This window comes from Pleuronectes platessa, chromosome 18 (assembly GCF_947347685.1).
Source record: "Pleuronectes platessa chromosome 18, fPlePla1.1, whole genome shotgun sequence".
Lineage (NCBI taxonomy): Eukaryota > Metazoa > Chordata > Actinopteri > Pleuronectiformes > Pleuronectidae > Pleuronectes > Pleuronectes platessa.
The window spans coordinates 1,436,143-1,452,074 of NC_070643.1; the positions used below are offsets into that span (position 1 = coordinate 1,436,143).

Here is a 15,932-nt window from a genome sequence, read left to right on the forward strand (position 1 = left end):
ACAAATAAAGACATTAACACACTCAAGTTATTTTTGATTGCTGTTGATTTAATTACAATTGGTGTCTTTTAAAAAAAAAGACACACATTTAACAGGTTTTAAAATCAAGTTTATTTAATTAGGCTGGGGTTCTTTATTGATAAAAGATGACTTTTATATGTTAACATGGATGACGAATTTAGACTCTGGTCCTGTATCCAACTTAACTGCAAAGCCTAATACAAGTGTCCCAGATAACAACGTGACCTGTCCCAGACCTGTCCCCTTTGTTGGCACAAAGAACATTAAAAGAAAAATTACAAAAAAATTACAAAGCACTCTAACTTTTGCAATTTGAGTCTATCAGAAATTTACCCCTAAAAAGAGAAAACCCTAAAAAATCTAATATTTACACAAAAAGAGCCCCATACAACAGCCAAGTAAAATATCCTCATCTTAGTATAATGGATAAATGGTTGTTTATATTTCTCCAAATGCTGTTTTGAGCTGCACTGATAGAATAAGTCAGTACATCAACAAACTCAGATACTCTTAAGCCCCTTAATCATGCTTGATTTACTTTTTTCATCAATATCCATGAATTAAACTCTTGGCATCAAAGAAAATATTGTAAAACACTTAAGTCACCATGTTGACGATAATTCCTGGATGTGCTCCTTTTTTTCCACAAAAATTTAAATGTTCTTTCCTAACCTAAAACAAAATCCTTCCGGCAATTTTCATGGTAATCCGTCAAATAGTTTTAGCATAATCCTGACAAGAAACAAGCAAACACAGAAACGCTGATAAAAAAACATAATGTCCTTAGTGGAGATGAAAATCTATATTTTGTATTATGTAGCAGTGGCCAAAAATACATCAAATCAATGTGTGTAAAAACGTAGTCCATTATGAAAAACTGCAGCAGGTAAAAGGACTATGTAGGCTGTCCTCACTCTGTTGATAATAAAGCACCAAAACCAGGATAAATGTCTCATCAAAGATCAACATTTTGTCCTTCTGACCTTTATTATGTGGGTTGCAATACACATTTAAATCTTTGCTTTATTTTTGATTGGCATTTTAACAAATTTGCACTTTCTAAAGCAGTTGATTAACATGAAATGGACATGTGACATAATTGTATACTTAATGACACAATGCATATAAAACAATGGTCACATGTACTATATTGCATAATCATGGAGACAGCCTACAAAGAAAGTTTCATTTTCTTCATCTACTATAAAAACTATTTCATAACATTATGCTTTAGGTTGTGTGATTTGCTACAACACATTTATGTCAGCAGAGCTTCATAGAGAACCCAGAGTCACCTATAAACACAATTTGGAACACAAAGAGGGAGAGTTCAGTGATACCCGTACACTTTATCAAGACAGAAACTCAAATAAATGTGGATGGCCACGTCTTTTTAATGGCAACATGTTTGCAATAAAAATTGTATGAATTTGTGATACTGTTAAAGCAGGCATTTTGTCAGAGAATTAGACAATAATCCATTGACCTAATATAAAGAAGATAGTAGCCTGGATTTATACTGATGACATCAGACAAACCAATGCAGAACATCAGCATGTGATTAGAAAAACAGCTAAATAAATATCAAAGTAAGACTTGTCCTCTTCATGTTACAGTTTCCCGTACTGACATGTCCCTCCTGTTCAAGACACAGTATTCCTGTGAAAGGCAGGAGAAGAGTCAGGGTTTACTAGGGGAGCGGGACGTGAAAACTCCTGAAGCCTCCAGCATGGTCTTTCTTCGGGCTGTCTCTTTGGCCACATTGTGGTTGAGGCGCCTCAGTCGTTCCTGGGGACAGAATATATAGGTAATGTTGCTATTTATATATTTTGTTTTCCTGTTTCCTTTCTGTCACATGTTTTAAACTTGTCTGGATGGTAATTGTGCTGGTGATAATAGCAGTTCTCGCCGTAACTGTAGCAGTATAATGGTATTAGGGGTGATAAAGTTAGGTGATATTAAAGCTAATTTCAGACATGCACTGAACTCCACAGTTCCTCCATATTTTCTCCAGAGGAGGTGCATGTTTGAACGCAAATGTCCGACTGAGACGGTCCGCAGTTTCTACAGACTTTATCCACCTGGCCTCGTTATATAAAGTTCGTAGAAATACAGCAAAAGTCCATGTGAGAACACAGCAAGAGGTCCCCCGTTGGATTAACCACGAGCGAGTGTGTGGGGGAGTTGATGCCGTTTTTAACACACAACAGATGCAAAAATTTAAATAACTAATATCTCCCGGTGAAAAGTGGTGTCACACAGGTAGAAGACATCAATGAAGATGTCAAGAGAGTTTGTGGTGATAGGAGCTGATGACGATGTCAGGGTACTGTACACAAAATCATGTGATCTACGCAGCAGACTTAATGGGTCACTTCCTGCCTCTGCCTGCTGCTCCATCTCTTACCTGGATAGTGCTAAGGATTTGTTGCTGTACTGAAAGCGAATTTTCGCTGCATTGTGCATGTGGGAAAGACAGGCTCTGGATAAACAAAAATAACCAGTTCTCCAGATTTTACCAGTTTACATGTATTTTTTGAACTTGGAGAAGACCTATGACTGAATCCATTGGGGGATCTTGTAAGAATATGGGGTCCCGCAGCCATAGTTACCAGCCATACAGTCCACGTGCAATAAAAGTGAGAGTTATATTTGTATTCTCGGAAGGAAGTTCCCAATGGCGGCGCCGGCGGTGGCGGTTACCAACATTATTTGGTCGGTAGATCTTATTGAGCTGGTCATTTCAAGAGTAGCTCACAAACCTATAAAGTGTAGGGCACCCCTGGTGTAGAGCTATGGGCTTCAGACTGTGACTTTCAGTGTGGCCTGGGGGGGTTTAAGTGCATTACTTTGGTTCCTAACAGTGATATTAAGAACGGTTCGAATTCTCAATAAATGTCTGGCTCTTTAGCTGCTGCGGCATTTTCCTCCATGTTCACCAGCTGGTCTTAAACTGCATCTGTCTGTACTATATAACTAGAGGAACTGGAGAGTTATTTGTGGGTATTAAACATATCCATTGTTAAAATACTGATAGTGCAAAGAAAAGAAACCCCACACTGACCTGAGCATTCTGTAGTATGTTGTTTACTAGTACTACTCTACGTCTTGCATTCAGCAGCTTTTTGACATAAGGATCCAGGTCAAGTGCAACCTTCTGATGTTCATTTATCCTGCATAACTCTGAAAAGAATGTAGATTACAAAACCAATCCATTAGCAAAGCAAACGTTGTAATATACGTTGGCATATGATTGAATATTCTTAATAAATATATATTTTAAAAGGTTCATGTTATGCTTAAAACATAGACAAATGAGAAAAAATGATTTTACATTTTACAGTTAATTACCTGTGGCCAGGTTGTCTATATGTTCTCTTAATTCTACTTGGCTTTCTCTGAAAAGGATAAAAAAAAAAAATGTAATTAGTCTAAGAGGAAACAGATGATACAACAGTGCTGGTTCATTTAAAAACAGGCAATATCCATAAAATCATTAACAACACTGTTGTACATGTTACAGCAGTGCAACATCAACAGCATCAGTATAATTATAATAATCTTTCATTTATAGAGCACTTTTCAAAACATATGTCACAAAGAGAGCTTTACAAAGGCAGCAAGTTTAGAAGAAAGCAGGTAAAATAAATTAGTGTAAAAATAACACTGCCGGGTGAAATGCTCAATAAAATAAATAAGAAGACAGATATGTGGCTGTGGCTGACGGGTAGAGTGGTCGTCCTCCAACCTGAAGGTCGGCAGTTCTATCCCCAGTCTGACCCATCTGCATGCCGAATTGTCCTTGGGCAAGATGCTGAACCCTGAATGGCCCCCCATAGCATAACAAAGTGCTGCAAATAGATGCACTGTATGAATGTGTGTGTGAATGGGTGAATGTAAAACTGTACTGTAAAGCACTTTGAGTGGTCATCAAGACTAGAAAAGCGCTATATAAATACAAAACCATAACCATATAAAGAAAGTCAAGACTCAGGTAAAATCAGGGAAACGCTCTCTGATAAAAGTATGTTTTAAGAAGAGACTCAAAAAAGAGTTTACGGAGTCAGCTGACCTGATCTACTCAGGCAGGTTGTTCCAGAGCCTCTGGGCCCAGACTGCAAATGCTGTGTCCACCTTAGTTTTTTGCCAGGCCGCTGGAACCGACAAGAGACCTCCAGCCGAGGATCTCACGCGTGCACTGGTGTTTATGATTCTTAAATGTCAGCAATGTAGCAGGGAGCGAGGCAATGAAGGGCCTTAAAGGTGATCAGTAAAATCTATTCTAAAACATACAGGGAGCTATTGTAAAGACGCTAAAACCAGACTGGTGTGATAATGTTTTCTTAGTTCTGGTTGAAAGCCCGGCAGCTGAGTTCTGTACAATCTGGAGTAGGTCAATCGAGTTTGTGGCTCAGACAGGTAAAACGGCTGTTACAATAATTCAAATGTGATGAGACAAAAGCATGTTAAATGGTCTCTGTGTTTTTAAAAGTTAGCATGGATTGTATTTTAGAAATATTTTTAGGTGATAAAAACAGGATTGCTCAAGCTTGGTGTTGTGCTGCTCAAAACCTACTTTTCGTCAAACCAGACTCCGAGATTATTTTGTTCTCTACGCTCCCTCCCAGCACAGTGGTGAGCACTAGAGCTGTGGACATTTCTCCATTCTTAGATGCATCGCGAAGAGGACGTGTAATCTCATTTCACCCGTTCTCCCTACCCCTAGTTTTCTACAGTTGGAATCTCCCTTTTGAATTTGGACAGCACTTCAATAAGCCGAATCATCAGTACTTTTGAAAGTTTTCTTTCCATTAAAGTGAAAAAAGGCATGATGGAAGCTAAATAGACCAAAATCTTCAAACTGACCAGTACCAGAAAAATCTTCTTGCCTCTAGTGTCCTTAAACAGTAACTGCATAATTTTGATTCAAGGCTCCTCATCTAAAAAGGATTCATTCTACTTTTCTTGTTGAATGCTGACAGATCTTTATCAATACATGAAACAAACAGCCCTCCCTCAAATGAAAGGAGGGAATTGTAGGTACACTGAAATTAAGTCTTTTTCACCAGTTATTGTGTGTGTGTTATTCAAAATATCTGGTTGCATCAGTAACATAAACATAAACAATATATGTAACATATAAGACATTCTGTCTTAACAGTAATCAGCTCAACATCAGCTCCATGTTAACTGTAGAACAGAACTAGCACCAGTCACGAGACAGTCACACAAGGCAATAAGCTAGCTCGGAGGGGAAGACTTGTGCAGGAAAAACAATATCATCAATTGAGTATTTACCTGACTGAGTGAACATGAAGGTCGAGCTGCTGAATAGCGGGCTTAAGGAGGTCGAGCAGCCCCTCAGCGACCACATCTTTACCAGGGGAAGCGTCCACAACAGCCGCAGCAGCCATTTTCTAAAGCATTACAAGCAGCCAGCCCGGAAGCTACGTCACGGACGCTGGAGCGATAAAAGCCTCTCCATTTTCTTCCCCAGGATCTCCAGGGCAGACGGTCGGCACCATTTTAGGGGCATTCGTCGGTGAAGTCTGTCTCTAGTTATTTAGAGTTATTTCGCTTAAGTCTGCTCAGTTAGGAAGGTAACACAACGCAGTGTGTTCAAACAGAAAAAGACAAGACAAGCCACACGGCCCCCCGTGCTGCTTGTACAGCTGCTAAAGCTAACAAGAGCTGAAAGGCTTTTCTTTCGACCGACGCAACATTCACTGTAAGTAAAACATACTTCAATTTTATTCTGTTCTTGTGTAACGCGTACATTTAGAAGTTCCATTGATATGTACCAGTGATGTGGGCCTTCGCTTTGTTTGACCATCAATACCAGAAAAGTGCTGTATAAATGCAGAGCGTTTGGCTTGTGGAGCTTAGTGCGGCCCCTCTGACCAGCTCACATTTCTGTTTAGCCGGTGTGTTGGGATCATCATCATCTCTGCTTGGGATCCTAAAGCTCCCGATAACCGTCATCCTGACAGACTGACTGAGTCGTCCGTCTGTGTGATATACTGTTAGCCGTATCTAACATGGCCTCTTCTTCAGCAGAGCCTGAACCAGACGGTGGGTTTGAATGAAACCTACCAATGATCTGCAATGTGATTGCACATGAGTAGTAACCACCTGTGCTGTCTGTCCAGGCTCTGCTGCACGTGTACGTCTGTGTGCTATGTGACCAGCAGCCTATCCGTACCGACCCCTGGCCTCAGTGATAATCACTGTACATACGCCACCATGCTAAGATTAGCACCGTGCTACTTGCTTGGTGATCCATCTGCTTGTCTGTAGGAACAGCTTAATGTCATTTCTTAGTAAAATCTTTCAAGATAACATACTAAATGTATGAGGAGTTTGGAAATGTATCCAAACTGAGGGCAATGAAATCACTCAGAGAAATAACCATAAACAATATCATGGGATTTTTGGGGTTATTTATGGTCCATTAATCATAATAATCATCAGTAGTGCTTACAGCTTAGGGTCAGGGTTTGATAGTATTTTAATCTAAATCCCGTAACATTCCTTATTGAATCTAATTAGATTTATTTATCATATATGAATATCTTAACCGGGATGGAGAGGATTAACAGTAAGTGTGCGTTTCCACACTGAACACCTGTCTCAAAGAAGATGGCATGAAGTCTAAATAGTCTACATCCCCCCCCCCCCCCCCCCCCCCCCCCCCATTACAATATCTATGCAGAGCTCTAAATGGACACTAAAGAAATTTGCAATTTATTAATTTGATCAGTTGGAGGGAAAATGCTTGTTTATTTGCAATATTGGACTTTCTAACTAGTTTGATATTACACAAACGTATACTATTATGCATAACTGTGTAAAAAGCACCATCAAAATATATATATATATATATAGATATAGATAGGACTCCAGGTTGAGCAGCTGTATTGCTAAAAGTAGAAATCAGAAAGTATGAGCACAATAACCATTTCTCACCCTAGAACACTGGCATAAAAAATCTGAATTAGTGTAAACATGACTTCCTTTTCTTACAGGACTGTGGTAGCTGCCAGTCATCGAGACAAAAAAGGAAAGCAGTTGTAAACATAATCATAGGCTGTAATAGACACTTGTATTTAGATAATTGCCTATTGTTAATGGTGCCAAAAGGTCTCATAACTATCGAAATATCATGTATTTTTAGGCATTACAGTATTTCTAAAGACTAATGTACTTCTCAGTCATGGTGAGTTGTGTGTAATTGCACATAGGGGAGGGTGCGTTGCGAGTCTGTTAGGCAAAGACCGCATTGGAAACAAGTGTGATTGTGATAGCCAAAGTCATTGTCACGCCCAGAATACAGCAAACATTAAAAGCAACATTATTTCCTCAGTTTCAAGACTGTTTGTCAGGGAAAACTGGGTTTATAATTTATTGCTTACCTTTTCTGTAATGATAGATCCATGCTTTAAAATCCACTTATAAGATCTGGTATAATCCTGTAACTTTTGCCATCGAAATACAGCCAAATCCGACATCTCGGCTGTATCAACGAATTTGTTCAGTGTGTTTGTAGGCTGCTCTTTAAAATATATAAGAAATAAAAGAAGAAGAAAATCTCCTGAATCTGGTTACGTAGTGAGGCGGGGACAACCAAAAGAAGACTGGTGTGAGGACGTCGGCGTCCTTGGGGAGTTGAAGAGGTTATAGCAAAGATACAATTGCTGCATCAGAGACCGGGAGCAGCAATGCAGATTACCCACTGCTTCTTAGAGGTTTATTACCACCTCAACATTCAAATGTAGGTTTGCAATGAATTTAACATTTCGCTTGGAAATTAGGAATACAAAATGTTTCTTTAAGCATACTGTGTGTAGTGGCCTGGGAGCCCATTAAACTTGTGTGGGCTGTTTCTGCAAAATGTACGTAAGCGGAACGCCTGGAAACACTAGTGAGTGATAACTCGCTAACGATTCTGAGCACAGAATCTCTCACTGAAATGTGTGAAAGTCAACGGTCTGAGAAAGTCTGGTTCCAATTCTGCAGACATCTTCCTGAGTTTGTCTGAAACTGCTTTAATGTATTGTTGTCCACTCTTTTCTGACCTACGAGTTGACACTGTTTTATTTTCTGTACTGTCTTTTCCCAGGAGCCTGAAAGCGGAGTCTACCAAAATGAGTGCACCCTCCTCTCAAAAAGTTGTCCTGAAAAGCACCACCAAAGTGTCCCTAAATGAGCGGTGAGACGCCACGCACCACGTCAGCATTTAAACACCAGATGCAAGGGCCAGCCTTGGCTTGCGAAGGTTCTAGGGCTCTCTTCGGAAGGCTTCTGTTGGGGACCGGACCTGACATGGATGCTATTCTGACTGTCCTCAATGTGTGCACTGCCTGCTCAACTTTATTGCCAACACTTGTTGAGCTACCCGCAGAGTTAAATATGATTGGATCAAAAGAGCCTCACCTCGGTCAACCATCTTGTGTGAGCAGTGCACACATATATAAGGGGAGAGGTTAGTGGTCATACTTGGTAAGCCTGTGCTAGACCGGACCACTGTCCTGCAAATGCCTTGGCACTACTGCTCCCTGTTAATGTTACACTACAGTATACATCAAGTATACTCATTCAGAGTGGAGAGGAAGGCTTCAGCTACACCAGGGAGCTGGGACACCCCTTACTTTTCTGCCTCTCTCTTTTCTCTCAAACCATTGCAAGTACAGCACTCGAACCTTTATCCTGTTCTTTCATCGTCTTTCTCCTCTCTGCTCTAAGTCTATAAGACACTGGTTACTCAGTCCTAGCTTGGACGTGACAAAGCGCTTCCCATACCTCTCTGTCCCTGCTCTGAGTCTCTCAGTGGTTTAACCATAAGTCACGGTCCATGCTGTAAGTGGCTGGGTGACCAAGCACTCCTCACGTCCAGGGCCTCTGCTGCTGCAGCATGATGACATCCCAGCCAGTCCGCTGGAGGCCTGTAAGTGACAAATTGTGCACCTCTTCTGGCACCTTCTCTTGCTTCTGTCCTTCAACTCTGGAAATTCTATTCCCCGTCTGCTTGTGCTTATTTGAAAACAGATGCTAAATTCGAGTATAAAGAATTCTCGATTGTCATTTCATTGAGAGAGGGAGAGAGAGAGTGCCAAGAAGTGGAACAAGAGTCTTGCATGACAAAAGAGCCACCAGTCTGTGTGGCTCCATCCGTAATATGAGAAATTACTTGATATGGAACCCTGCTTCCTCCTCCTCTATATCCCTTGTCCCCTTCTTTTACGTCCTCCCTCTTTTTCCCTCCCACCTCTGAAGCTTCACTAACATGCTGAAGAACAAGCAGCCCGCTGCGGTAAGCATTCGAGCCACCATGCAACAACAGCATTTGGCCAGTGCCCGCAATCGCCGGCTGGCCCAGCAGATGGAGAACCGGCCCTCTGTTCAAGCTGCTCTGAATCACAAGCAGGTGAGGTCGAAAATGAGACGAGCTGAGTTGGAGGATCTTTTAACTGTGTTGTTTAGTGTATTCTGACCTACACAATGCTGTGTAGCCAGGCAGAAAGATGTCTGTACCATGGACCTTCCGCTTGTTTGTCCTAGAAGACGCTTCTCCGTGCTAAGACAGGGGCAAGTTATTTGAGTCCATATAATTAGTCTTCATTGTCTTATGATTAGTGGGGTTTTTTTGTGTAGATAACTGGCAATATGTGGAAATAATGGTGTACTGTATAATATTGTTAAAGGGACTAATCATGCAGTGATTGCATGCAGTAGTGTGCATCATTATTATCATTTTCGCTGGGGCAAAGCACCCCAGTGGCTGGTCCTCCCAACTTAAAACAATATATATAAATATTTTTGGGTGTCATTTCACCTTTCTTGACAAGATGGCAAGTGTAAATGGGGAGCGAGAATGGGGGAGGACTTGCAGAAAAGGGCCGGGTTGTAATTGACCCTGCAACCGCTTTAGGAAGACTCAAGTCTGAAGGTCCAGGGCGCCTGTGTGAACAGTGAAGCTAGTGGTCATCCCACAGGAAACCATCTTAATTAGGGATGCACCGATATGGAAATTCTTGGCCGATACCGATATTTAAAATAACAATCTGGCCGATAGCCGATTCCGATATTTGTTTATTTTCTTTTTGTTGTTATTCATTCACCCTTTTGTGCCAGAAAAAATAATTTAAATCATTATTTAAAAGCACTATTTAAAAAATGTTCAGCCCTTCATCACTCTTATCTTTTAATGAGCACAAATTGAATCAGATTTATGAAACAATCTTGGATTTAACTAAACTTTATTTAACAGACATATTATACCCATTTTACCGCAAGTTGAAATGGTTCCTTGGGATCTTAATGAAATGACTAACATATTTTGGTCAAAATACCACAAGGATAATTTAAAACGGCACCTAAAACAGCTCTGTTAAAGTAGCATTATAGAGAACGCTCTTCTCATTGATTTACGGTAGCAGTATTGCCCGTTTATTAGATGTGTTACGGCTTCTGTGTGTATGACGTATGTTGTCAATTCCCTTGTTACCTGTGCATGAGACGGATGAATAGAGCCGGTGCACATGAGAATAAAGTACTTAAACAGACGCTACGCTCATACTTTTTACGCCAAGTTACACTGCGTGAGTCAAGATAACTTAACAAGCCCTCCTCAGTTTTACCTGTTTTTAGTGTCGGGCAGAAATCACATCGCGTCAACACCCACCGTGGCCCTTCGCGATGCTTGTTTTAATTAAACAGTCGGATTCCCCTGGTCCGCACCAGTTCTCAGTCAGCTGCTAGGCATCAGCCGGAGGGTTCCCCCAGCGGTCGCCGTAGCTGAGGTGATCCGCGAGGAGGGCCCGACACGCGTCCAGAGTGGCCGCCGCTGACCGCATACCCGGTCCCCTCCAATGGCCCGCCTTCCGTGCCGGTGATGGACACCGCCCCGCGGTCCAAGAGAAAGAAAGCCCCCGCACCTGCGACGCCGTGAGGTGCCACCGGATTAGGACCTCCCGGTGCCACACACTGAGCCTCCGGAGGCGCGGAGAGGAGGGCGACTGAGCGACTGCTCCCCCAGCCGCGGCACGTGCCCAGCGGTTTTACCACAAATATGAACATCGGCCAATGATATCGGTGAAAGTCAAGTTTATTACCGATGAGCCGATATCAGTTAACGAGGCGAATATCGGCCGCTACCGATGTTCGGCCGATAAATCGGTGCATCCCTAATCTTAATGGTTCATCGAGGCAAACAAGCCTGAAATGGTGCTCCTGGAGGAACCAAGCCAATACTTCACATCAAGCTTTTATTTTGAAAACTTGGGATTGATTGCTTAACATACCTCTGAAAGAGGCAACATGCAATGCATGCAAAATTGAGCAGTTAAGTTAATCATTCAAGCTTGTATGAGCCACACACATGAACAGTAATAAAGCTGATTTAGTTTCATTTTATGGAAAATATTGACAGTAAAATCTTCACTGATGACTCATGAGAATCTTTTTTGAAGTAAACGCCAGAACATTACCACAGGCTCAGCAAGCAGTCCATTCCAAACAACCAGGTTTGGAATGGGCATGGCAGTAGTGTTAGATTGGCCAGCCTAGCATGTTTTTTGATGAATTTTTGAACGTGCTTTGAGTGGTCGAGATTAGAAAAGTGCTAGATATAAATGCAGACCATTCGCTGTTGATCTTAATTTGGGCTTAGGCTGACTGCCTTTGACTTTTACCTTTCCTCAATCTTGGCTCAAATGTTTGTCTGACTGCATGTTGTTATAACTGCATCAGAGCCTTAAGCAGCGCCTAGGGAAGGGCAACATCCAGGCCAGACTGGGCCGACCCATCGGGGCTTTGATCCGTGGAGGAGCAGTTGGAGGTAGAGGAGGGCTGCGAGGGATGCCCAGGGGAAACTTCCGAGGACGAGCGAGAGGAGGCGTAATGAGAGGAGCTCTGTCCCTGAGAGGTTGTTATCCATCTCGCCTATGAACAAAGCTCTTACTCAAACTGTTGATTCTCATAGCTCTAGATTTTTCCCAGAATAATGATTTTATGATTTGTATTTCCCAGGAAAGAGAGTGTCAACAGGTGTCCCCATGAGAGGCCGTGGCTTTGCTGGCCGTCTGGCAATGCGTAGAGGAGGCCGCCACCGCGGAGGAGTTGTTGGCAGAGGAGTTGCCCTGTCACGAGGAGCAGCTAGAGGAGGAGTAACACTCAAAGGTCAGAGGCTAATAATGTTTTAGTTTATTTAATATATAAATGTACAAAAATAAGTAGTTTTTTATATTGACTGTTGATCAGTACAGTCTGTCACCTGACTGTTTGTGCAAACGCATGTGTATTTACAGGCCGTGGTGCACTACGTGGACGTGGTGGTTTTGCTGGTAGAGGTGGTCGCGGAAGGGGACGGGGCCGAGGGGTTGGCCATTCAGCTGTGACCAGGGAACAACTGGACAACCAGCTGGACGCCTACATGTCAAAGACCAAAGGTCACCTGGATGCTGAACTGGATGCCTACATGGCTCAGGCAGACCCAGACAGTATGGAGTGACCATGCAGGACTCTGAACCTGAAGCACATATAGAGTCACCTCAGATCTGTACAGCTGGACTCGCATAGAGTATAGTGTTGATGTGGTGAGAAATGATAAAGATCATAATTTAGATGAGATTGGTGAAAGTCCAGGACTTGGAGTAGGAAATCGAAGTTGTCATCTGAGTGCATTGACCACCAGTCAATTCTGCATCAACCAGCTCCCTGCAGAGGATTTCATTCTGGAATAACTGTGTGAAGGGACCTTTTTAAACATTACAAACCCCGCTGTTTATACACATTTTCATGATCTTGTAATAATCTACTTGTCCTGAAACAGTTTTGTTTGTTTTTGAGGGGGGGGGCACTTGACAAGGATATAAGAAATGTGTTAACCCTTCTTTTCTTTTCTATTTTTAAAGCAGTTTTGAATTAAATTTTTTATTTTTCAAAAAGCCTTATTTTAAATTTTATTTTAGTGTTTGTGTGTTAAGACCTTTGGGAATTCATCCTTTGGCTGATCTTGATATCTGCAATGCAAAACTTCCCAAAATTTGTTGAAAAAGAATGTAAGCGAAACGTCTTTGAGCCAAGTATCCCTTTGTTTTGTATTTGAAAGATGTAGTACTTGGACGTCTTTAGTTCCGCTGAATCTTCCACTCGTCTGCATTCTTCATTGGAGTGTTGGCATTTTGAACTTGTACTTGAGAACATTTGTATGACATAACCCAAAGGAAGTAAAGTTATGTTTTAATGAAAGTTGGTTTGTTTTATGACTTCAGATTTTCAAATGAACCTGAGTGAAATGCACACCGCATTTCAAATGTACTAAGTTGGAATGTTCATATCAGAGTTATATTAATTAGCCAGTAATGTCTGCTGATGGCACATTGGTGAGGAGGATATTTTTTCTCCTGTTTTATTTAAGTAATCTTGGATGGAAAATGTCAAATTATTCAGTACTTTACACACTATATACACAAAGTTTGCAAAAGGGTTATCTGTCTGCTTTCATGTCTGGATAAAAATAACATGACTACTGTTCTTAAAAAGTGTGTTCAAACCGCTGCCTGTTGCATTTCTAACAGGACAGACCTTGTAGATGTTAATACATTAATAGGCATCTGTAGGATGATCAGTTGGTAAAGTAGTGAGGCAGTTATCGGTTTCACTTCTGCCAACACTTCACATGAACGTGTTGAAATAGGTTCTGCAGCAAAGATGTGCGAAGATCAAAGCAGAAAACAGCTGATACAAGACTGCAGCACCAAACCACACAAATGTCCAGGCTCTGGTTCTTTAATGGTGACGTTTTGTCACCAAATACAACATCAACTTACATCATTAGAGAACGGTAAATGGTACACGTCTTTCGACTAGTGAACCAAGAGTGGGGAGTTCTTGTGTTGGATTTCTTCACACATCAGCTGTCGCCCAACCTCCACAATGGGACATTATTTTAAAATGTAAGATGGTCGGTGAACACAGTTCACTTTTTGTAAGTTGTTTCCGGTGCGCTCTGTGCGCCTGCCAGCATTGTCATGTTCATTGCAGCGACACACACTCACTACAGTGCGTTGCATAAGTATTCACCCCCTTTAGGCTTTTTCCCATTTTTTCCCAGAGTCAAAACTTGGTAGAACCCCTTTCGCTGCAATTACAGCTGCAAGTCTTTTGGGGTATGTCTCTACCAGCTTTGCACATCTAGAGATGTAAATGTTTGTCCATTCTTCTTGGCAAAAAAGCTGAAGCTCAGTCAGATTGGACGGAGACTGTTTGTGAACAGCAATTTTCAAATCTCGCCATAGATTCTCATTTGGATTTAGGTCTGGGCTATGACTGGGACATTTTAAGACATTAACATGCTTTGATCTATTCTAAACCATTCCATTGTAGCTCTGGCTGTATGTTTAGGGTCATTGTCCTGCTGGAAGATGAACCTCCGCCGCAGTCTCAAGACTTCTGCAGACTGCATCAGATTTTCTTCAAGGATTGCCCTGTATTTGGCTCCATCTATCTTTCCCTCATTCCCTCATTCTGCATCCCCACAGCATGATGCTACCACCACCATGTTTCACTGTTGGGATGGTGTGCTCAGGGCGATGGGCAGTGTTGGGTTTCCGCCACACAAAGCTTTTTGCATTGAGGCCAAAAACTTTTTGGCCTCATCTGACCAGAGCACCTTCTTCCACTTGTTTGCTATGTCTCCCACATGGCTTGTGTCAAACTCCAAATGGGATTTCTAATGGTTCACTTTCAACAACGGCTTCCTCCTTTCCACTCTTCCATAAAGGCCAGATTTGTGGCATACACGACTAACAGTTGTCCTGTGGACAGATTCTCCCACCTCAGCTGTGGATCTTTGCAGCTCCTCCAGAGTTACCATGGGCCTCTTTGTTGCTCATCTGATTAATTTTCTACTCGTCTGGCTTGTCACTTTGGGTGGACGGCCTTGTCTTGGTAGGTTTGCGGTTGTGCCATATTCTTTCCATTTTCTGATGATGGATTTTATGGTGCTCCGTGAGATGTTTAAAGCTTGGGATATTTGTTTATAAACTATCCCTGCTTCATACCTCTCCAAAACTGTATCCCTGACCTGTTTGGTGACTTTTCAGATTTTTATTTGTAAATAATTTTGAAATCCATGTAATATTTCCCCTAACTTCCAAATGATGGACTATTTTGAGTTGGTCCATACATAAAGTCACAAAATGTAGAAAAGTAATATCTAGTCCAAGGGGGGTGAATACTTGTGCAAGGCACTGCATATGGAAACTGAAGTCGTACTTGGTGATGCAGGTGCAGTGCTATAGAGAATATTATTTAAAATATATATGAATCACTCGGTTCTGTCACTGTTTTTTATGCTTTCCTGCAGTAATTTGCTTTAAGCTGTTTTATGTCTTTTAAAATGTAAGGCTCTTATGGATGTCGCACGATCACAAATAACGCTGTTGCTTTTAATGTGGAATGATGAAGTGGATCGATGATTTGGCTTCAATTCACCTCCTCACGTCTGCATCGCCACTTTCCTGTCTCCCAATCGCATGGGTCAGAGATGCGCACAAGTAGACATATTCTCCTGTCAAGTTCTTTTTTATCAATACCACTGTTTGCGTGAGAAGCGGCGTACGCACATAATTATGGAGGACCATACGTGATTTAAGTATACATAAATACATAAATAAATAAATAAGGAAATAATTAAATAAATAAAGAAATAAATACAGATATGTATAAATAAATGTCTTAAATATATTTCCACATTTATTTATTTCCACATTTATTCATTTCCACATTTCTTTGTCCTTATGCTAATGAGAAAGGCGGGCCTAACCGCAGTCTCATGCAGGATTGGTCACAGGAGTGTAATGATCCAGGCCTACTACTTCTGCCTCTCATTGCTGAGTGGTGTCAAGTAG

At 41.5% G+C, this 15,932-nt stretch overlaps 2 protein-coding genes across 3 annotated transcripts; one reads left to right on the top strand and one right to left on the bottom strand.

Annotated features, from left to right (window-relative positions):
* Nucleotides 1–965: 965 nt before the first annotated feature.
* snapin (SNAP associated protein) lies at nucleotides 966–5,467 on the bottom strand. Its single transcript, XM_053446142.1, has 4 exons — nucleotides 5,320–5,467; nucleotides 3,373–3,419; nucleotides 3,086–3,204; nucleotides 966–1,809 (listed from the first exon to the last, which is right to left on the bottom strand). The coding sequence occupies exons 1-4, from the start codon at nucleotides 5,433–5,435 to the stop codon at nucleotides 1,702–1,704; spliced, it is 390 nt and encodes a 129-aa protein (XP_053302117.1). The 5' UTR covers nucleotides 5,436–5,467; the 3' UTR covers nucleotides 966–1,701.
* On the top strand, nucleotides 5,466–13,269 carry chtopa (chromatin target of PRMT1a). Of its 2 annotated transcripts, none has more exons than XM_053446140.1 (6): nucleotides 5,466–5,749; nucleotides 8,141–8,230; nucleotides 9,295–9,445; nucleotides 11,770–11,944; nucleotides 12,049–12,198; nucleotides 12,327–13,269. In XM_053446140.1, the coding sequence occupies exons 2-6, from the start codon at nucleotides 8,166–8,168 to the stop codon at nucleotides 12,527–12,529; spliced, it is 744 nt and encodes a 247-aa protein (XP_053302115.1). In that variant the 5' UTR covers nucleotides 5,466–5,749; nucleotides 8,141–8,165; the 3' UTR covers nucleotides 12,530–13,269. The 2 variants fall into 2 exon arrangements, with proteins under 2 accessions (XP_053302115.1, XP_053302116.1); XM_053446141.1 differs by lacking the exon at nucleotides 5,466–5,749 and adding an exon at nucleotides 5,948–6,093.
* The last annotated feature ends 2,663 nt before the right edge of the window (nucleotides 13,270–15,932 follow it).

Coding starts and splice junctions, on each gene's coding strand:
- snapin (XM_053446142.1), bottom strand. CDS start 5,435: ATGGCTGCTGCGGCTGTTGTGGACGCTTCCCCTGGTAAAGATGTGGTC. Junction 3,420..5,319: donor CTTCATGTTCACTCAGTCAG/GTAAATACTCAA, acceptor TATCCTTTTCAG/AGAAAGCCAAGTAGAATTAA. Junction 1,810..3,085: donor ACATACTACAGAATGCTCAG/GTCAGTGTGGGG, acceptor TTCTGTCCCCAG/GAACGACTGAGGCGCCTCAA.
- chtopa (XM_053446140.1), top strand. CDS start 8,166: ATGAGTGCACCCTCCTCTCAAAAAGTTGTCCTGAAAAGCACCACCAAA. Junction 8,231..9,294: donor AAAGTGTCCCTAAATGAGCG/GTGAGACGCCAC, acceptor CCACCTCTGAAG/CTTCACTAACATGCTGAAGA. Junction 12,199..12,326: donor AGGAGGAGTAACACTCAAAG/GTCAGAGGCTAA, acceptor GTGTATTTACAG/GCCGTGGTGCACTACGTGGA.